Source organism: Lepidochelys kempii, chromosome 1 (genome assembly GCF_965140265.1).
Source record: "Lepidochelys kempii isolate rLepKem1 chromosome 1, rLepKem1.hap2, whole genome shotgun sequence".
NCBI classification, from domain to species: Eukaryota; Metazoa; Chordata; order Testudines; family Cheloniidae; genus Lepidochelys; species Lepidochelys kempii.
The window spans coordinates 122,287,266-122,308,911 of record NC_133256.1 but is presented as its reverse complement, the minus strand read 5'-3'; the positions used below and the strand labels follow the sequence as shown (position 1 = coordinate 122,308,911).

At 41.6% G+C, this 21,646-nt stretch overlaps 1 protein-coding gene across 5 annotated transcripts in view; it reads left to right on the top strand.

Annotated features, from left to right (window-relative positions):
• The first annotated feature begins 2,177 nt into the window (after window positions 1-2,177).
• Window positions 2,178-21,646, top strand: part of TUBGCP5 (tubulin gamma complex component 5) — a 48,795-nt gene continuing 29,326 nt past the window's right edge. For 3 of the 5 annotated variants that reach the window (XM_073353301.1, XM_073353291.1, XM_073353282.1), the window contains exons 1-13: window positions 2,178-2,429; window positions 5,205-5,258; window positions 5,343-5,451; window positions 7,142-7,238; window positions 8,756-8,835; window positions 11,407-11,545; window positions 12,579-12,696; window positions 13,858-13,947; window positions 17,007-17,100; window positions 17,437-17,683; window positions 18,536-18,738; window positions 19,260-19,375; window positions 21,325-21,593. In XM_073353301.1, the coding sequence (XP_073209402.1) occupies window positions 2,269-2,429; window positions 5,205-5,258; window positions 5,343-5,451; window positions 7,142-7,238; window positions 8,756-8,835; window positions 11,407-11,545; window positions 12,579-12,696; window positions 13,858-13,947; window positions 17,007-17,100; window positions 17,437-17,683; window positions 18,536-18,738; window positions 19,260-19,375; window positions 21,325-21,593 (1,777 nt within the window). In that variant the 5' untranslated portion in view covers window positions 2,178-2,268. Of the gene's footprint in view, window positions 2,430-5,204; window positions 5,259-5,342; window positions 5,452-7,141; window positions 7,239-8,755; window positions 8,836-11,406; window positions 11,546-12,578; window positions 12,697-13,857; window positions 13,948-17,006; window positions 17,101-17,436; window positions 17,684-18,535; window positions 18,739-19,259; window positions 19,376-21,324; window positions 21,594-21,646 lie in introns of those variants that run through there. The other 2 variants (XM_073353318.1, XM_073353311.1) reach the window with 2 other exon arrangements.

Below are 21,646 nucleotides of genomic sequence, written 5' to 3'. Positions count from 1 at the left end.
GAGGAGCCAGGGAGCAGAGGTTGATTAAATGAAGTTCAGCTAGGCTGGAACAGGAGGGGCCTGTAAAATCCCAGGAGCAGAGAGGGGCTGCAGCACCCCATGGGAGAAGAGAGATACCTAAGGGGCTACAGCAGTGGTTCTCAAATTTATTTGATCATGCCCTCCTTCTTTGTGTCTGTGCTCTCCTCTGCCCAGCTCTGAAGGCAGAACAGGGAGTGGCGGCTGGTGGCCAGGTACCCAGCTCTGAAGGCAGTGTAACCACCAGCAGCAGTAAGGGTGGCAATGCCATACTATGACGCCCTTACTTCTGTGCTGCTGCTGTCAACGGTGCTGCCTTCAGAGCTGGGCACCAGGCCAGCAGCTGCCACTCTCCAGCAGCCCAGTTTTGAATGTGCACATTTTTTTTTTCCCTAAAGCTTCTCATGCTCCCCAGATTGAGAACCTCTGAGAGGGTAGTCCATGGTTACTCCCTGAGAGGAGGGAGTTGGGAGGCTGGGGAAGCCAGGAAGGTATAAAAAGGCTCAGGGGAAAAGCAGCAAGGTTGGACAGTGCAAGCTTTAGCTGCTGACCAGAGGGTCCCTGACCTGGAACCCGGAGGGCGGACTCAGATTCCTCAATGAGCCACTGAGGCTATGGCACAGGCCAGGCAGAGCACAGCAGACTGCCTGGAACAGTTTGCCCTTGAAAGACTTCATTTCCCCACCCCTGGAAGGGGAATATGTATGGTGATGCAGCTGGAGGGCTGTCACAAAGAGGAGGCTGCAGTTCCTGAAGTGAGAGGGGCTGCAGGGCAAGACAGGATGGGAGAGGACATGGCCAGAGGGTGCAACGCCTGACGGAGCTAAGGATGGCCAGGAGGAGGTGCCACCAGCAGTGAGTGGACCCTATCACACTAAGGCAGAGGTCCCCAAACTGTGGGGCACACCCCATAGGGGTACACAGAGGAACATTCAGTGGGGGGGATGGCTGGGGCCTGGTCCAGCCCCCCGGGGGGGCAGAGAGGGAGCGCCACCCAGGTCTGCCCGGAGCCCCAGCTGCTCACCATGCCCGGGGTTCCGCTCCCAGCTCCTGGCCCTGTCCCAGCTGTAGCCCCACTCTCGGTCCCCTTACCCTGTCTGCATTTCCCCCCGAACCGTGGCTTAGCTCCTACCCCTGGCTCTGGGGTGGGGTGGGCATGGACCAGTTTGGGGAGGGGACCACTGCACTAAGGTTAAGGCCTAAATTGAAACTCAAGATGTGTGCAAAGGAAGTGTAAACTGAGATTCCTTTGTCTTTTAACCACTTTTCTTGCTTCTGCAAAAAAAACCCAAACCCCCAGGAAGCTTAAATCAGTTAGTAGTGCTTATAAAAGCTTATTGATGTTTGTTTTTTACCTTTAATTTTTCCTCACAGCAGTTTCTACTTATTACTTGGTGTTATTTTAGCATGTACCATATGCTTGGGTCCATCCAATGCATAAACAGAGATAGACCTGCCCCCAACATAGGCCCCAATCCTGCAACGTGTTGTGCATAGGCTGAGCCCTGGGCTGCATGGAGCCTGCTGAAGTCAAGAGAGCGCCGCCATTCCAGCACAGGGGCCGGCCCACATACAATGCATTGTAGGATTGGGGCCTTACAAGCTAACAGAAACTTGAAACACAGGCCATTTGCTTCACACAAAATGGAGCACGCTGCCACCCAGCTCTTATTTAGGTTTGTCATTCATAATAACAATACTTTGCACTGATCCAGTCCAGCGTCTTCCACCAGAGACGCTCAAGGCCAGCTCCCTGCCACTGCCCCATTGGAAAGGTGGCTGGGGAGACAGAGAAAGGCTAAGGAACATGCTCAAGGCCACACCCTGCAGTGAGCACTTGCAATGGAGCCAGAAGCTGGGTCACGCAATTCCCAGGCCCGCTCTCTCTGTCCCCACTCCCATGGGCTGGGATAAGGTAGAGACAGAGCCCTGAGCCAAGCACTACGGCCAATCAGGGCTGCGGGGGGGGTCACATGATGTTTAGCTCCACCCACAATAGCAGGCTACTTTTTACTTATAGAACGCCTCCGACTCGCGCATGCGCACAGTTCCCGCGCCGCAGCCCGCCCTTCAGACTCTGGTGGGCTAATTTTACTGCTGTGGGAAATCTCGTGAGACTAGAAGGGAAAGTGCCGCGAGACGTGCTGCGGGACGGCGCGGCGGTGACAGAAACAAAGTACGGCGGTTCACACGCGCCGCCGCCTCTCCCCCTTCTCCCCCCTTTCCACCAGGCGCGCGCGCGTGCGCGCGATGGCCGCTCAGCCCGCGCGCTGGAGCCCCCTCGAGCAGGAGCAGGACCGGGACGTGCGGGCGCTGATCCGCCGCCTGACCGGCCTCCGCGAGGCGCAGGGCGGGGAGGAGCCCGGCGGCCGCTTCCAGACGGCGCTGAGCTTCGCCTGGTCCAACTTCAGGTCAGGGGCCGCGCGCTCCGGGTCTCGCTGCCCCCCCGGGGAGCCAGGGGCGGGGCGGCTCCCTCAGTGCTCGGTGTGTGGGGCCCGCCCTGTCTGCGGGCGGGCGGGCGGGGGGGGGACGGACGGGGCCTCCACCCTCCCCCTCCCCCTCCCCCTCCCCGGCTCGCTCAGGCTGCCGCCGTCGCGCGGGCGGTTCCAACGTTTCTGCGCTGCCGCCTTCACGCTCTGGCACGTGTCAGGCCTGCCTGCGCTGCCGCCTGCCAGCCGCGTACCCGGCCAGGCGCTCTCCTGGCAGCCCCCATCAGTCACCGCTGTCTGCTGCGCCCGTGGCACAGGCCCCGGGAGCGCACCCGCCTGTTCTCCCTCAAAGAGATCCGGGCTCAGCTTCATCAGGCGGGACCGAGTTACCCCGGCTTGTCAGAGGAGCAGTGGCTGCCCTTGAGGCAGCTCTCAATCTCTTGCTGGCCACTGTGTTACAGTATTAGTCTGTTGGCATAAAATAAGCTGCTTTTTTTAGTGATTTCGGACAGAAACTATCAACATGACGTTCAAGGCATCAGGTTAGGGAAGAGAGGGAATAACACCTATTGAAATGAGCAAATATTTCAAACTGAGCTTTGTCAGATAAAACACAACCAGTCAAGGTCTGCCTTGATAAGTGCACTTTTCTCTCCAAAAAACAGACATGCTTTTGACCTTAAGGCATGTGAAATGAGTTCAACATAGCCTTTATTAATCTGTAATCTTAAAAAATTATAAAGGCATAGTCAATTTAATCACTCTTCCATCTGAATTGTTTTATGAATTGTTACAAATGGCATGTAGCCTCTTCAAATTATTGTGATCTTAAGAGGGAATTCTCCCACCCCCCAATTGACAGCACTTTTATGTAGTCAGTTTCACTCTTTCCCACCTGTTGTCAACTAGTCCCTGCTTCTGCAAAGATTTATGCATGTACTTAATGCACTCTGAGTAGCTCCATTTGAAGTCAGGGGGAGTACATACAGTGCATAAAGTTAAGCACATGCCTAAATCCTTGTAGAATTGTAGCATGTCAGTTTCTCCCTTGTTGAAAAGAACCTAAAACATCAATGGGGAGTAGACTTCTAAAAAAATAAAATTTCAGAGTTGCTAGGAACATTATTATGAGTCTACTGTCCATCTAATGAAGTAGATATTTGTTTTAAGGGTGAAAACCATAGTAATCATGCATAACTATGGATTGAAACCTAAAATTTGTTCAGCTTTTTTCAGGAGTGTACTGAAGTTAACTTTTTATCTTACATATGAACTTCTTACAATATGTTCATTACCAAACTGATAGGCTGTTATTGTGATGATGTTTTTGGTGGTAATGATGTGAGAAACAATTTAACAGGCTTATTTAAAAGTTAACAGTTACCATTATTCAATATATGACATCAAATGAGATGATACCTGCCAGAATGTTTGGCATGTAGCAACTGCTGTGTAGTGTAGGTGTTTACAAGTGAGGCTTCTTACTGTTTGTGTAAATCTAATACTTTTAAGCGAACATTAGCAGCGCATTGCAGATCCAGATTGCAAGCACAGTACTTGTTTATCTGCTTAAATAATAATGCTCTTCAAATAGTTATCAAGCATCTACTAGTCAGAGGCAAAAATAAAACACAGTGTGACAGAAGGGTGCATCAACATGGTTTAGGTACAATGCCCGGGTAAGAAGCCCAGCCCATCACCAGCTGCTGGGAAGGGTGCTGGTATTCTTAATAGGATACTGTTCCTTGATTCCGTTTGTGGATCTCTGCTTTCTCTTGCTCCATGCCCACCTCAGAGCCTCCTGTTTAGCTTGTGTAATGTGAATAGTAGGGATGGGTGCCACTCTGTCTTTCCTCCAGCCTCTTGACTATTGCTGGTGTCGTCTCTGCCAGTCTACTATCCTGTGCCTCTGTTTTTGAGTCCTCCTCCAATATTAATATGTCCAATTCTTTGCTGTTCTGTTTCTTATAGATTTCCCAAGCAATAAGAGTGATTTGTGTCACTTTCTGTTGCTCGCAGGGTTAGCAGAATGAATAGCTGTTTTAAAACCAATCATAAACTTTTACATTTTACTTTGCTGTTCAAAGATATTATCTTAAGTGACAGAAAGTGAACTGTTCCATGTTAGACTCAGTCTTAGACTTAAAGACAGCACTGCACAAATTCCCAGTTGGAAGGCTATCTTCATAACTATCAAGATAGAACCTTTTTTAAACAAATGGTTGTTTAAATTCTGCACAAATCGATGATTTAGGTTGTCACGCTCATCAAGGAAAGCTTTGTGCTCACCACTGGCCAAGAGGTAGGTGAGACTATGTTTCAAGTTCTGGGCAAACTTAGCAGAAGTACAGAGTAGCCTATTATTAATTTTACTGAATGCCTGCCTCCCCCCCGTTCCCATAAAATCAGACTTATCCATGTGGATCCAGTCATTTATATATGATGGCTAAATGTAAGTTTCACCACATTTTGCCATCCTAGGCATTAATTATAGATGTTTTTCTCATGAACAGTGAAATATAAAGTAAATGTTTGGTAAATATTTCTCTTGTTTTTTTAAAACTCATATAGAGAGCAATATTATCTTTGAATTAATCATGTTTTGAATATTTAACAAAGAAAATTTGTTCAACTGATTATGGTGTTTATATATGACTTGACAAATGAGGTGCTTCACTTGTTAACCTATAGGTTTTTTCCCCCAAACATTTCCTTGCACAATGCAAAAACTGTATTCTGTTTTAATTTCTTATCTAGATTTCATCGATTTCTTGATGTAAGCAGTCACAAAGTAGAGAGGACAATAGAGGGGTACGTTTGTCTTATTTTTACTATGTTGATTAATTCTGTTCATTTGAAGCATTCATTGATAGGATTTATTTATTTTTAAATCAGAATTCATGAAAAGCTGATTGTTCATTCAGACCTCAGTAAAGCTGCAAGCTGGAAAAGACTAATAGAAAAGTTTCTGAACTCACCACTTCTGAGCACTGAAGAAACAAAGGTGTGTAACTTTTTCTTCTTTGTTCTAATTTCTTTGCATTTATCCTGATGCTGGTCACTTTGTAACAGTTTTAGACCAGAAAGTACAAATGAGTTACATTACTACTAAGCTATATGATTGCTACTCTGTGAGCTGATTTTTAAAATTATAACCTACCCTCTCCCTATTACTAAAATATGTATTTATTGGGCATCTATTACCATGTGTCTGGGTGCACTTTTCATGGCTTAAATTTTATCATTAACATTGCAGATAAGAGGCATAGAGCTCCATTCTGAGTTGCATGAACATTTTTGATAGGACAGAGGGGGAATCTAGTCGGTCATCTTAAATAAACAGGATTTCATAGTTTTCAGTTGAAAAACTGTGTTGAGTCCCAGATCAGTTTATGGCTTCTGCTGGATTAAAACTGTGTGCTCTCACTTGGACCATGTCACTCTGGTTCCAGTGTGGTTGTTTTGAACCTGTTCTAGTTGACCTTTGAAGACTGAAAGCTGCTGCTGTTGTGAAATGCAGGCCCCTGAGCTGGCTAGAGACACGCTCTATGATGTCATACTATTTAGTAGGGCTGTGTGTTTCCTAATGCCTGTGCTTAGACCCTTAACTTAATTTCTAATTTAACTGAACTGTGACCTTTCTTTGGACTGGTTTAGATTTCTCAATGTTGGAAAAAGGAACTACTATACAGTAGCAATGTAAATGCACCCTGAATTGCTATACTTCCCCTCTGGAGATTTTCAATGTATATGTACTTTTATTTATGTTGTTTTTAGTGATTAAAGTGTGATCCAGTCTACATGCTCAGAAATGTCAGGTTGTATTTAGCACTCAGCAGTGTTGTATAAGGTAATTGCGGTGACCTTTAGCAGTTGCTCTTGTTGATGAGTGAACTTGGGTGTCTCAAAGATGATTTTGTAAATAAAGTACTTTGGCAGATTCTTGTAAGGAGAATGGTGTTAGCCTTAAAAAGGACTGTGATATTGTAATACAGCCTGGTGCTTACCAGGCTGCTTTTCTACTAATTTGATTTATGCTATTTTTTCCCTCCTATTCTTTGCCTGTGGCACACAATAGTTTAGTCTCCTGAGGGTAGTAGTACTTTGGTCTAATTTTAGTTGTTGGGTTTATGGTGCAGATAACTGGGTGCTGCTGGTGGTCTGTAATGCATAGGAGATCAAACTAAATGGTCTGGTGGTATCTTCTGGCCATAAACTTTTACTTTAATAGAAGTGCATGATTTCCTCTTAGCCCAGAAACAGCTTTTAAAAGGTATTTTTTAAATAAAAAAAGGTCAAAATATGTAGATGTCAGAATCATTAAATGGTTCCATTCACAAAGGGTGAGTGGCTGCTAATAGTCCTGTGTAATCATTGGCTGTATAGAAGAAATAAGTTTACAGAAGTCATTTAGAGTAAATGGATGAGGAGTCCTTAAACCTCATGTAGACTTTTAGTTGAGGTGCTTTAATTTGTCATGTTTAGCATAATTTAAACAAGAATTTTAGGTGACTAGATTTTCAGTTTGTATTGGAACAAAATAAGTAAATTAGGATATCCATTAATTTGAGATGAGCTGTGAGGGCTAATACTACACACTGTGGCATACCAACATTCTAGTCTGTTCGTTTCCTAAAGTCTTTTAAACCATTTTATTCCATTTATTGATTTTTTTTTCTTGTGTGTTTTTAAAGACAGATGCTCATTACGCCATACTATCTCTCTTACTGTGCTTGTCTGATTCTCCTTCCAACACCAGCTATGTGGAAAAGCCAAGAGATAAAGAAGTGGGTAGGTTACAAGATCTTTATATTTGAAATGAAAAACATATAGACAAGTGACAATCTGATAGGACTTTTTTTCCCCTTTACAGTCTTATAACATCATGTCTTAATTCATTTCGAGATCCTCTACTGGTTATCTTTTGTGGGTTTTTAATCTTGTATCTAATTTACCTGTACATCTAAGACACACTGGAAACTAGAAGGCTTGGGGGTGGGGGAAAAGGTTAATGTTGTGACTTTCTCATCTGGGTTGCTCATTCAAATCCATCCCCGTTGGTTGCTATCTGAGGGCCATTTGGTGTGTTGTTTTTAAATGAGCCTGTGATCTCTCTTCTGTTCCCACAAGTGGGAAATGACTATCACAGTTAATACCCTCTCAGCAGAGGGGCCAGTGAGTGAAATATTCTGTCACTTGTGGAACCTCTCTGTGATGTTTGATGCATATTGGTGAGCCTGGAGGAAGCTTTCATTACTGCTGTATCTGCTGTGTGAGTAAATAAAGGACTTCACTTTCCAACAGTGTCTGTCCTGACCATTTCATTACACTGAACTGAGCCAAAAATAAAATCTATCTAAAACTAGTAACTTTGTATGTAATTTCACATAGGATAGTTATGCAGTAACTTGACATAATACAGTTTGGTTATTTCCGTAATCTTTTCATTTTAAGTTAAAAATACTGCTTTTCTGTTCTAACCAATTTTAAACTTGGCAACATCTAGTTATCCACTTTAACTTACCAAGAGTTAATTTTATGTAGTCTCCCGGTTTTGTAGTAATGTTGTACGATTTCCCTGTGTTTCTGACTATAAACAAAAGGTGGTAAATTTACTAGCCCCAGTGGATCAAGAATAAAAGGATGAGAAGAATGGAACACATGAGAAAAATGTGTTTGGGATACCACACATCCTTGTGGTATTCATTTGCAATGCTGAAAAATAGCCATTTAAAAAAAATGGTTTGAAACAACATTTTAGTCTAGAAACTGGGCGGGGGGGGGGGGGGGGGGGGGGAGAAGCCACGTATCTTAAAATTCTTTTTAGAGTGGCCTCTGCACCTTTCCACTCTTGGAACGCACTGGTGATGCAGCTTGGACTGCATTGTCAGCACATCCCAAGAGTGTGAACATGCAGAGGTCATCTAAGAAAATTCCAGTTACAAGTGAGTAACCTTCCTATTGGATTAAAGTATATTATGTTATATGGTTTGTGTGATTATTATTTTATTTTAAAAATATTTATCTATAGCACTATGGTTGTACATATTCTTTTACACAGAAGGAAAGACAAGTTACCTGCCCTAAGTAATTTACAATCTGGTTCCCTGATCCTGCAAAGACTTGTCCATTTGTTACTTTTTTTAAATCTACACCACGAAGAAAAACCCATGGCACTGAGTCACAAAGCCCAGGTCATTTGGTGTATCTCTTGTCAGTCTGCACCTTTAGAAAAATTTCCAAGTCTTGTTATAGAGGAAGTTGGAAATAAGCACAAAAATATTGAGTCTCACTTGTACTCCTTTTAGAAAAGGAAGAAGAATTTGACTGGGGAAAGTACTTGATGGAAGGTGAAGAAATTGATTTTGGTCCTGACATAGACACACCAGTAAGTAATATCTTAAAAGTGACTATGTTCTTACAGACAGTATATATGATATTTAGGATTATAGACGTTCACAAAAGCAAATAATTTATGGCTTGTTGATGTAGGGAGCTATAGCTATGGCAGGGCACATTCTTTCTAGAGCAGTGGAGAGTCAGGAAATCAACTAATGTTTTAGATCACAGAAAGGAGGGAGGCTGTATCATGGTGGACAAAAACAATTGTTTAGATTTTTTTTATCAGTTTTTTTATTACAGGTTTATTTTTTTTAAAATGTCAAATTCTAATTTAATTTTTAATCTGTTAAGGCCTAAATTTACTCTAATCTGTTAGAATTTTTTCTATTTAAATTATTGTATTAAGCAGTACATGCTTGCTGCTGATGTTTTAAATAGGGTCAGACCACTGAACTGGTGAAAGTCACTCCGTAAGCACTTGGAACCAGAGTTAGTTGAAGTGTTAAACCAGCTTTTTACTGCATTAGCTTCTTCTGCAGGTGCAGAAGCCTATTTTGTTCATTTCAGATCAATGACAAGTAAATCCAAGGTTAAGCTAATTGGGAGTTGGAAAAAGCCGGAAAGTTTGTTTGTCTCTTCCAGTCTAAATAAAAATCAGGTGTTAGAGGATGAGATCTGCTATTTCTAAGATTTGAAGGACATGATGATCGGAAACAATTAATTCAATTCACTAACTACAGACAATATTTTCTTTGTTTAGATAAATCAGTCATTTTGAAATTCAAAATGTATTTTTATAAACTTTGATCAACTTTTTGTCTTATCTATCCAGCAGGTTTGAGTTTTTATTTAATGAAAAATGTTTGTGCATTTTGATTGAATTTCCATCCAAATAGAGCTTAACACAAATCACATGTAAAAAAAAAATTAAACAGTAAATAAGAACATAAAGAATCCAAGAATGGCGATACTGGGTCAAACCAAAGGTCCATCTAGCCCAGTAGCCTGTCTGGCAAGAGTGGCCAATGCCAGGTGCTTCAGAGGGAATGAACAGAACAGGAAATCATCAAGTGATCCATCCCCTGCCCCCATGGCAAACAGAGGCTAGGGACACCATCCCTGCCCATCCTGGCTAATAGCCATTAAAATGCATCCTTCGCCATTTTTGAACATAAGTAAAAATTAAGCATCTAAATAAATGTAAGTTACGTTATATAATTGCTTCAGTAAATGTGTATAGATAATGTATCCTAGTTAGTGTATCCATGCTGCACCCAACCCTGACACAGTGCAAGGGCTAGTCCTGCCCCAGAAACACCCCAGGGCTCTGCACCAGGTGTGTGCAGGCACGCTTAGCCCAGCAGGATCCAAATGTGGAGGGATTTAGTGTGCGGGGGATCCAGGTGTGGGGCAAGAGGGTTCTGTGTGGGGCAATCTGGATGTGGGCAGCTCAGTGGGGGGGTCCGCATGCATGGGCAATGAGACTCTTTGGGGGGAGGGGGATCCAGGTGAAGGTGGTTGGGGCTCAGTGCAGGGGGGGGCGGTCTGGGTGCTGGGGGAGTGGGACAGGGGTCCAGGTGCAGTTGGTTGGGGGTCTGGATGCTGGGGGCTCATCGGGGTGGTCCAGGTGCATAGAGGTTGGGGCTTGGTGAGAGGGTATGTGTGCAGAGGGTTCATGGGGGTGGTGAGGCTCAGCGGAGGGTCTGGGTATGGGGGTCTGAATGCACAGGAATTGGGTGGATGGGGAGGCTGCTCCCCCTACAGTGACCCCTTCCCCTGTGGCTGAGGAGCAATGGAGACAGGAAGAGCGGGGGAAGTGAGGTTGTGGGGCCAGGGGAGGTTTCTGGGGTGGGGTGCGTCTGACCCGGCCCTGGCTGCTCCAAGCAGGGGAAGTGTGCTCCTCCCCAGCTCAGCTGGGACTAGCAGGTGAGCCTGATACAGGGTAGGAGCTACTGGCTGGGACATGCTGGGTGCAGGGGGGTGTCTGGGTGCGGGGGACGAGGTTTGGGAGGTTGGGGTTTGTGTATGAGGGGGTCCGGATGCATGGGAGTTGGGTGGATGGGGGGGTGGGTCTGACCTGGCACTGGCCGAGGCGTCCCCAGCACCACCCTGTCCCCCTACCACCCTGTCCTGCAGTGATTTACCTCTCTGGGGCTGCTTCAGGCACCCGAAACGATGCACCTGCCCTGTAGGTAGCTTCCCTTTGTAGTCACTCTTGTAGCTTCCCTTTGCTTCCCTGTCAGAAAAACATTTTTCTGAGGGGAAGGAAAGAAATCTGCCGTGGACATGAATTCTGCGCACGACCAGTGGTGCAGAATTCCCGTAGGAGTAAGATATGTAGAAATACAAGGTCACTGCTCGGAAAAGCTTACTATTTTGATGATGTCTGTAACTTAACAGTTTGGCTCATGTTATAAAATAAATTTTGGGGAAAAAAATCAAATGATTTTCAGGGTTCCTTTTAGTTTCCCTCTTGCCTTTTTTTTTTTTTTTTTTTTAGTGGAAGACAGAAAGTAGACATGTTACATTGACTTTCCCTGCCAAGAAGGACTAAGTATACTTCCTTTCCTCAGGCACATTACACTAAAAATATACTTGGTCTTGTCATACTTGACAGGATTGGTCTGAAGAAAGTGAAGAGGAGGAGGATGCTCAACAACCTCTGAGCAGGGAAGACTCTGGCATTCAAGTAGACAGGACACCACAAGAAGAACAAGACCAAAACAAGAAAACAGTGTCTCAGGTCACATGGAAAGGTTTGTTGTTCAAAATTCTCTTCATAGAGGGATCTCATAAAAAATGAATTCCAAATAAATGATTCTCACTCATATGTAGCTACCTAATTCTTCCATAGTTCTATATTAAAGTGCTCTGGTATTGTCACTATAGTTAAGGTTTTGAGTTTGGTTATGTATTATAGTTACTCTTATCAGAGTAAAATGGTAATGCCTCATTTGTGTGTAATGAAGGTTTGATCCAATTTCCATTAAAGTCAATGGAAAGACTTTCATTTATTCCTATGGGAGTATGCACACCAAGGCTGCAGTAGGGATAAATGCACATCAGATAAACACAACTTAAATATATCTAGACATAATACAAAGCTTGTGTTATTAAATGTTAACACTGAAATAAAAGCAGATATTAAGAAAAACATTTGTTGTGTGCTTGGGTATAGTATAATTCAATGAATGAAAATGCTTGTAATAAATAGGACACTAATGGCTCCCCTTCAGATTGGTTTCAGTCGGTTTCCATGACAGCTGTGAAATTATAGGAAAGCGCACAATAGGATATTGCACCTAGAATAGAAGCTGGTTATCTGTGAGGCTCAGTGTCATGGGGGTTGGAACTAGGAAAAATAATTTGTAGGTAATGTACTGAGTGCCTAGTATTAGGGGCACACTGACTATTGGGTGAGCTTACTGGTATTTGGCACCTTACTTTGTTACCTTTAATATAGGTTTTGTATATATTGTTTCAACAATTGTCTAAAATAAAGTACATTGCCTTAAGATGGAAAAATATATAAATATTAAAATACCTCATTTTTAGGGCCTGATTTTCAAAAGGTCAGGCACCTGTGTGTGTAAACTAACTTATAATTGCAATTACCATGATTGTACATGTAATAAAGTGCAAACAGAAGTAATTAGCCCTTTAATTGAATGCAGCTGTATCCTGAAGCCAATTCATTGTTTGGTTGCTTACTGGTGAGACTTTTTTGTCTTTTATAAGCCCTCCTTATGTAAATGAAAATCCTTCACTGACTATCAAATGTCTTACCAGTGGGTGAGCCTGATGCGCGCAGCTGGCTGGAACAACATGTGGTTCCTCAATATTGGACAGGAAGAGCTCCTCGTTTTTCTCACAGTTTGCACCTACATTCCAATTTAGCTGCTGTCTGGTAAGAAAAAAAGAACACTTACATGTTCACCGCTGATATTAAATAAAGCCAGATAATGGTTTAATGAATGAATAATGATTTTCATTAAGCTGTGGTACTGTTAAAATGTAAAATGTGTGTACTCTTCCAAAATATGGAGTTAACATTCGTTACTAATTTAGTTTAAAATATATTTATGTATTGAAAACTAAGTAAGTGCAAATTGAACAAAATGAGCCAGTATAATTTTAGCTTTTGCTTATTGTGCTGAACAGTCATAGTTCTCCCACCCCAGTAAAAATGCATAAAATGTCTTGTGTGTTACTGTCCTTCCCAATGTCAGAATTTAAAACAAAGCAAGTGCTGTTGTGTCTATCACAAATTCCAAATCTCAGTTTGGACAAATTTAGCATGTGTAGGGCAATACCAGATTGTGATTTGGTTTGTGCACACATTCACTGCCAGTGAACGTGTTTGGCTTCGTTGAATTTTGAGCTAAGAAATTGTATAAATAACTAGTCTTATCAGTGATAAAAATGAATTAAAATACTAAAAACTTCAATAATCCTAACATATTACACTAAAATCTTTTAATCTATCTACCGGTAAAGAAATCATGGAAGGTCTATGAATAATTGTAGAACTTTTCCCTATGATCCTGTATTCATATTTAGAGGTGAAGGAATTTCCATTCCCTTTGCAAGTTTTTGAGATAGCATGTGTTACTTTGAGGTGGAGGTGGGATTTGTGGGTTATTTGTGATCCAATTTTATGGTTACTTGTGACTTTAATATATTTAAAACAGCTACATGTTCTATTTGATAATCATTGAGTCAAAAAATGTATTCATCACATTACTATGTATGGTATTGGATATTAAGTAATTAAACATTTGAGTTGGAATATTAAAATTAATTTAATACTTCAAATATTTGCTAGTTAATGGTTGTTGGGCTATGACTGGATAATATTTTGGTGGCTTTTCATATTTTTTTGCCTCTAGAAAGGTTTAGAGTCAAACTCTGCTCTTGTTTACAGCCCACACAACTTCATTGAAGTCTTTGAAGTCAGAGGTGTAAATTAGAGGAAAAATGAGCCTTAAGATTACTGCTTGATTCTTATTTGTAAACACTTCAGCTGGGATTTCATTTTTTTTAATTATAGTACATTTTCTTCTTTTAGGGACCAACACTTGTACAGCAGTGATCCCTTATATATGCCAGAAGAAAGAACTCTTGTAACTGAAACACAGGTTATCCGGGAAACTCTCTGGTAAGCAGGAATCCCTGAAATACTTGCATATGAAATTTATTTCATATTAAAATGATAAAAAAAAAATCTTGCATCATAGTGTTTTTCCTAGGAGACAGATTTGCAGTTGGCTTTCAGTGTCAGAAAAGAAATATTGCTGTGTGCTTTCTTTCTAATGTGTGCACCATCACCAGTAGTAAAGATTCTGTAATTGCAATTTTCTTAATAGTTTTAATGCACAAGCCAGAAAATAAGCCAGCTCACTCTTTCATAACTGTATTGACTGTGCAGTACAAAAAAACTTATTTTTGTCATTTACATTGAAAGAACTGAATGCACAAACAGAGTGTAGATTTGTTGAGTAAAAAGATGTCATTTTATTTTTCTGACTATAAAAATACTTTAAAGCTCAATTCAAGTGAGGGTTAGGAGGAAACCTCTAAAAGAAAGAGCTGAGACCATGACCGTATGTTCTGTTGGAGATGTATTTCTGATCTTCAGCAATATCGTTTACATTCTCTGGGTCACAATGGACCCATTATTGCTCTGATTCGCAGGTGACAATAGTGCCACATAATCATGCTACTATGCCCTCTATTTATTCCAAGCTGGCCTAATGGTTGCAACCATTTTTCTCTGATTTTTACATTGTCACAGTGATCTGCTCCTTTTCAGTATCAGTGCTAGATTTCTATATTATACTCTACTTAGAGCCACCTTGGAAAGGTACCTGGAAGTTTCAGCTTGTAAAAAATGCTGGCATCTCTTAAGTATGACAAGTTGCTGCTTCAGAACTTTTTTGGCTTCCAAATGCAATTTACAATGTAGGTTACAATTTAGTAAACCTTATATGGCCAGCTGAGGGTTTGCCTCTCTTATGCTGTGTCTTAACACAGCAGTAACAGTCCATCAGTTCTTGATGTTAAATGCTTAAGATATGGCTGACATTGTGATGTGCACTGGAGGGCCCACATCTTTGAAACTTTCTTCCTTTAACAATCTACCAGACATGGGTTAGTTGAGCTTCAGAGAAGTTTAAGACTTTTGTGTCCAGGTTTTTTCTTATCCTATAGGTTTGCCACTGACAGGATTTGAGGATGTTTTAATGATTTTTAATTCAAAATTTTGTTGTTGTTGTGATAATTGTTGTTAGGGATTCAGTTGTCAGGCTGGAAATCCAATTTATAAATATTTATGTATAATAATGTAAATTATCTTAAATGAATTTTTAGAATTTACAGAAAGTAATTCCCAACATAAGGCTTTTTAGGACAAAAATTTAACCTGATGTCCCATTCTTTGTGATAAGGTCCACAAATTTGTTACAATGGTGCTTCAGCCGTCTTGCAGTTTGGGGGCAGAACCTGATTTGCCAGTCATTTTATGATACCAGAAGGTTCCTCAGTTTTCCCCAATCAAAATTTAACCTGGTTTCAGGTTACAGTCTCCAATCAGATGAGGGTTTATTTTATTTGAAGTTAGGAGCTTTCTCTAATGAGAACAGTATTGTACTTTTAATGTAGCCAGTTAGTCCCCAAACTGTCATTCCCTAAGTAAGTTCAAGAAATATTCCTCCTCTGGTTGAGCATCAAAGTCCTGTCTTTAGGAGCATTAGCAATCTCAAGGCAGAGTAGTTACATCTCCTGCATTGAGATCTGTTGGGCAGCCATTAGTTCACCAAAGTCTGCATATTGGTAATTGAATATTGGCCAGTGCAATTTATTTCCTTTTGGTTAATTCTTCAATATGCCCTAGTGCCCAGCAGAAGGCGGAGGAGATATTTATGTATTATCTACCTAGTTTTGGAGGTCCATATTTAAAGGATGATTCTACTTCACATTCTGGAGGAACACTGCTATGAAAATCCCACTAACATATCTGTGGATTTTAGCATGAAGAACAGGAAAATTTACCCTTGCTTAGCTGAAAAGATCTTTTTTTGAGTAATATGATTCACAGATCTGGCTGACCATGGAGACAAATGGATCATCCAGATTAGAGATGGAAATTGTCATCCAAGGATTTGGGTTTGTTTTCATTATGTGGAATTTAAAATGTTTTGTTTTTTCTTCAAAGTATACTGCTGCCAGTGACTGACAGGTCTAGTTCCGTTCCCAGACTGCAAGCAGGCTGAAGTACCATTGTAATGAATCTGTGGATCTTATTACTTTGAAGAAAAAATGGCCATTGCTGGAGATGGAACACTAGACTGGGGGGACTGATGACCTGAGGTTGTATGGGGAATTCTCTTTCTTAGGTGCTTGGCTGGTGGGTGTTGCTCACGTGCTCAGGGTCTAACTGATCACCATATGTGGGATCAGAAAGGGATTTCCCCCCCAGAGTAGATAGGGGAGGGACACTGCAGGGAGGGTTTTCACCTTCCTTTGCAACATGGGTCACTTGCTAGGATCATCTGAATTTATACCACCACATCAGTTCCTTGCCAGTGCAAGGGCCTCAGTTATTGGTGCACCTTGGTCCATTTTGTTCTCTACTTGTGGCACTCAGTTGTTGAGTTTCTTGAGGACTGTAGTACTTTGATCTAATTCTGGTTGTTGGGCTTGGCATGGCAGGGGCTGGGTGGTATTTAGTGGCCTGTGATTTTACAGGAGTTAATTCTGGATGATCTGGTGGTCCCCTCGTGCCTTAAACTCTGACTTTAAGGGTATGTCCACATTTTGAGTGGGGGATGATTCCCAGCTTGACGAGACATACCCATGCTAGCTCTGACTGAACTATCACATTAAAAATAGTGTGTAGCCACACTGGTATGAGGAGCGGGAAGGGTTAGCTGCCTTTAGGATAATCCCATTCAAGATTTTAGGCATGGACTCGGGGCTGCTCGTACCACTGTGGCTATATTCTGTTTTTAGCACACTAATTTGATCAGAGCTAACATGCGTTTGTCTACTGGAGCTCGGAATCACACATCCAGCTCAAAGTGTAGACCTACCTTAAGAAAGGAAATTTTCAGGTAAGCAAGACTAAATTTTCCTCTTAAGGATTTGATTTATATTTTCTAATCCATATAATTATGATGAATTTGTTTTTAAGAATGCTCATCTTTTCTTGCTTTCCAGGCTTCTTTCAGGGGTGAAAAAGCTCTTTATATTTCAGCTGAATGAGGGAAAGGTGACTGTGAGAAATGACATTATTGTAACTCATTTGACCCATGTAAGTTATTTGATCAACCTGGGTTGATTTTATTCAAATCATAATTTAATATACCTGTCTTCAGAGGGCTTGAATATTTGGGGGATAGGAAACTAAACTTCCTGTGGAAAAATAGCAGTGTTTCCACACCTGTTTTTAACTTAAGCAACACACATTTGGATTTAATAAAACAAAACTGAGTGGGCGGATGCCATAAAAGATGATAATTCAGTGATAAACATAATTTCACTATCTCTTAAATTCAGCAGTCATTTTACCTTTTATATCTCTTGGGATTTCTGGTCTTGAAAAAGGATTAATATTCATTAGATAATTCTGAAAAACCTTATTTTGTAGAACTGCTTAAGATCAGTGTTGGAGCAGATAGCAGCATATGGACAAGTTGTGTTTAGGCTGCAGAAGTTCATTGATGAAGTGATGGGGCACAGCTCAGAAAATGTAATACCTGGAACCATTTCCACTCCCAAGAAAACTACAGAACCCCCATTTAGAACCTACCAAGCTTTTATGTGGGCCTTGTACAAGTACTTCATTAGTTTCAAAGAAGAACTTACTGAAATTGAGAAATGCATAATCAACAAAGGTACAGTATAGGGGATATTTAATTTATAATAGGAAAATGTGAGAATGTTGTACAAATAAGATTAAACTATGAAAATCATAGAATCCTAGAATATCAGGGTTGGAAGGGACCCCAGAAGGTCATCTAGTCCAACCCCCTGCTCGAAGCAGGGCCAATTCCCAGTTAAATCATCCCAGCCAGGGCTTTGTCAAGCCTGACCTTAAAAACCTCTAAGGAAGGAGATTCCACCACCTCCCTAGGTAACGCATTCCAGTGTTTCACCACCCTCTTAGTGAAAAAGTTTTTCCTAATATCCAATCTAAACCTCCCCCACTGCAACTTGAGACCATTACTCCTCGTTCTGTCATCTGCTACCATTGAGAACAGTCTAGAGCCATCCTCTTTGGAACCCCCTTTCAGGTAGTTGAAAGCAGCTATCAAATCCCCCCTCATTCTTCTCTTCTGCAGGCTAAACAATCCCAGCTCCCTCAGCCTCTCCTCATAACTCATGTGTTCCAGTCCCCTAATCATTTTTGTTGCCCTTCGCTGGACTCTCTCCAATTTATCCACATCCTTCTTGAAGTGTGGGGCCCAAAACTGGACACAGTACTCCAGATGAGGCCTCACCAATGTCGAATAGAGGGGAATGATCACGTCCCTCGATCTGCTCGCTATGCCCCTACTTATACAAATACAACTGTTTCAACCCAGAGAGAAAAGAGGAGGGATACCTGAAATGAAGAGTAAACACCAGTTGCTGATACAGTTGCTGATACAGTTGATACAAAATAGTTGTATAAAATGCTATACAATATTTAAAAATTATATAAACTTGCTAAAAATGGTTATCTTTGTATATTTTTGGTTTTGCAGACAAAACGGTCACTCTTTCAATAGTAGTAGATAAGTTGTCACCTCGACTGGCACAGCTTAAGGTACTTCACAAAGTTTTCAGCACAGGGGTAGCAGAAGTACCACCTGACACTCGAAATGTTTTAAGAGCATCTCATTTGCTTAATACACTCTACAAAGCTATTCTTGAATATGACAACGTTGGAGAAGCATCTGAGCAAACAGTATGTCAGATCTATCTTTTTATTTTATTATGACACACAGTAACTAGAATATTGTTTAACAAGTTTTTATGTGAAGTTTACCACTGAAGAATTGATTTATAAGTCTGTTAGGTCACAAATGAAGTACATGTCTTGGTCTCATCCTATTCTCCAGTTATCTACAGTATAAACCACACAATCTGCTGTGGCTGGCACTTTGTGCTCAAAAGAGACTTAGGACTGGAAATAATGAAGGTTTCTGGTTAGGACTGAAGGGCATTGAGAAAGAAGTGTGGAGAAGGTTGCAGGGTGTCTGCTTACATTTAACTGACTGCACGGCATTGCTTTTAGTTCAACATTATGTTTGGTCAAGTTTTTTAAAAAATAGTATGTACACACGCATACCATAAATATATATTTGCACAGTTCTTTAGATTGGCTTCTCTGCAGTGTATAGTAGCTATTTTATTTGAAATAGTATGTGTAATTTTGCCCGACATTTATAAAATCGCACAGCAGCTGGTGTTTACTCTTCATTTCAGGTATCCCTCCTCTTTTCTCTCTGGGTTGAAACAGTAAGGCCTTATTTGCAGACAGTGGATGAGTGGATTGTCCACGGTAACTTGTTTGATCCTGCTAAGGAATTTATCATTCAGAGGTATGGATGATGATATTGAACGGATCAAAACATTGTGGCCTACATAAACATTATAACTGTTGAAGAGACAAACTGGATGGTGGCATGACAATAATTTCATTTGATAAAACAGCTAGAAATGATCTGATTTTTTTTTAAATCCTACTTTTTTAAATCTGTCTTTCTATTTTATTTATTAAACCTAAAAGCATCAGTCATTTGTAATTAAAGATCCATGGCACTTAGAATAATTAACTTCCTGAATAAATTCCAGTTTGAGCATTTGGTCTGGTTACTTACATTTCTCCTGGATTTCAGTTGTATGTATTAGTGTAATGGCATGGCACCCGTCTCACAGGAGCACCCCTTCTGGGCAGGTGTGTCTGTGATCTTTAAATAGTTCAAGCCCTGGTATTGGGCTATACCACCAGGGTTTTCTCTCTGAAGGCAATAGTTTTGCCCTCTGGGTCTATCCTGGTCTAAGATCTCCAGTTGGGCTACTAAGTAGTTCAGTTCCCCTTCTGGGGGTTTAGCAGTGTCTGGTTGTAGACCAGTTCTCCATGGCCTATGCGGGGGATCCAGGCCCACCCACTACTCTGGGTCTCAGTCCAGGAACGCTAAGAATAGCAGCCACGTGCCACCATGTCCCTTTAGCAAAACTGCCTTCAATTCCAAGGGCCACTTCCCCATGGTCCCATCTTCACCAAAGCTTCACCCTTACCTCAGGGCTCATCTAAGTTCAGGTTCAGGAGCCAGCACTGAGTAGTCCATGGTGCTGCAGTTCCCTTTGGCCAGCCAGGAGCACTATATGTACTCCTCCAGCTCCAGCAAGGAACTGACTGTCTCTGGCTCTGCTACTCCATTTATATGGCCCTCCTGGGCCCTGATTGGCTGCTCCCTGAAGCCTATCTGTCTGCTTCCCCTGCAGCTACTCTAGGCTGCTTGGAGGACTACTGTTCTGCTCCTTTCTTGGGATGGGTGTGGCAGGACACTAGTCCACCCCATCACAAGTAGTCTCTTGTTTCTTGTTCTAATAATCTATTGTGCAATGTTAAAGTTACCATCATTCTAGAGATGACTGTGTGTCAATCACAGGTGAAGTGATTACTTTGTGTGAGTTATTCAATAAAGATAGTTGCAAAGTTCTTCACTTAGAAAGGAAAAATCAAATACCCAAATACAGAATGGGGAATAATTGGTGGTAGTACTGCTGAAAAGGATTTGGGGATTATAGTGCATCACAAATTGAATGAGTCAACAACAGGACACAGTTGCGGAAAAAGCTAATGACATTCTGGAGTGTCTGAACAGGAGCGTTGTATGTAAGACACAGAAGGTAATTGTCCTGCTCTACTTGGTGCTTGTGAGGTGGAGTACTGTGTTCAGTTCTGGATGTCATACTTTACGAAAGGTGTGGACAAATTGGAGAGAGACCAGAGGAGAATATCAAAAATGATAAGCCAGTTTTTCTAAACCTTCCATAATGGAAGACTGAGTGGGGACCTGATAAGCCTTCAAATACGTTGAGGGCTGTTACAAAGAAAACTTATCGGTTGTTCTTCATGTCTGCAGAAGATAGGACAAGAAGTAATAGGCTTAATATGCGGCAAGGGAGATTTAGGTTAGCTGTTAGGAGAACTTTTCTAATTATAAGGGTAATTTAGCTCAAGAATAGGCTTGCAAGGGAGTCTGTGGAATCCCCATCATTGGAGGTTTTAAAGAACAGGTTGGACAAACACCTGTCAGGGGTGGTCTAGACTTGGTCTTGCCTCGGTGCAGGGGACGAGGCTTGGTGACCTCTCGAGGTCCCTTCCAGTTCTACATTTCTATGATTCTGTCATTTCTATAGTGCTTTGGGATCATTCCAAATAGAAGGTGAAATATAAATGAAAGATTTATATTATTATTTAATAGTGAAGCTTTATCTTTTTAAAAGGATAAAGTGTAACGATTTTCTCTCTCCGTTGCAGAAACAAAAATGTCCCAGTTAATCACAGGGATTTTTGGTATGCTACCTACACATTATATAGTGTGTCGGAAAAGATGGAGAATGAAGAGAAAATGAGTGATAATGCCAGTGCCAGCTCTGGAAGTGATCAGGCTCCCTCAAGTAGGCAGCACACAATGGTCTCCTTTCTGAAACCAGTACTAAAACAAATCATCATGGCTGGAAAGTCCATGCAATTGTTGAAGAACCTTCAATCCAAAGATGATTCTCCATGGCAAGCTGCATCAAGAGGTGAAAATAAATTGTGTAAAATATTATTCTTGTCTGTGTCTAACAACATTTGT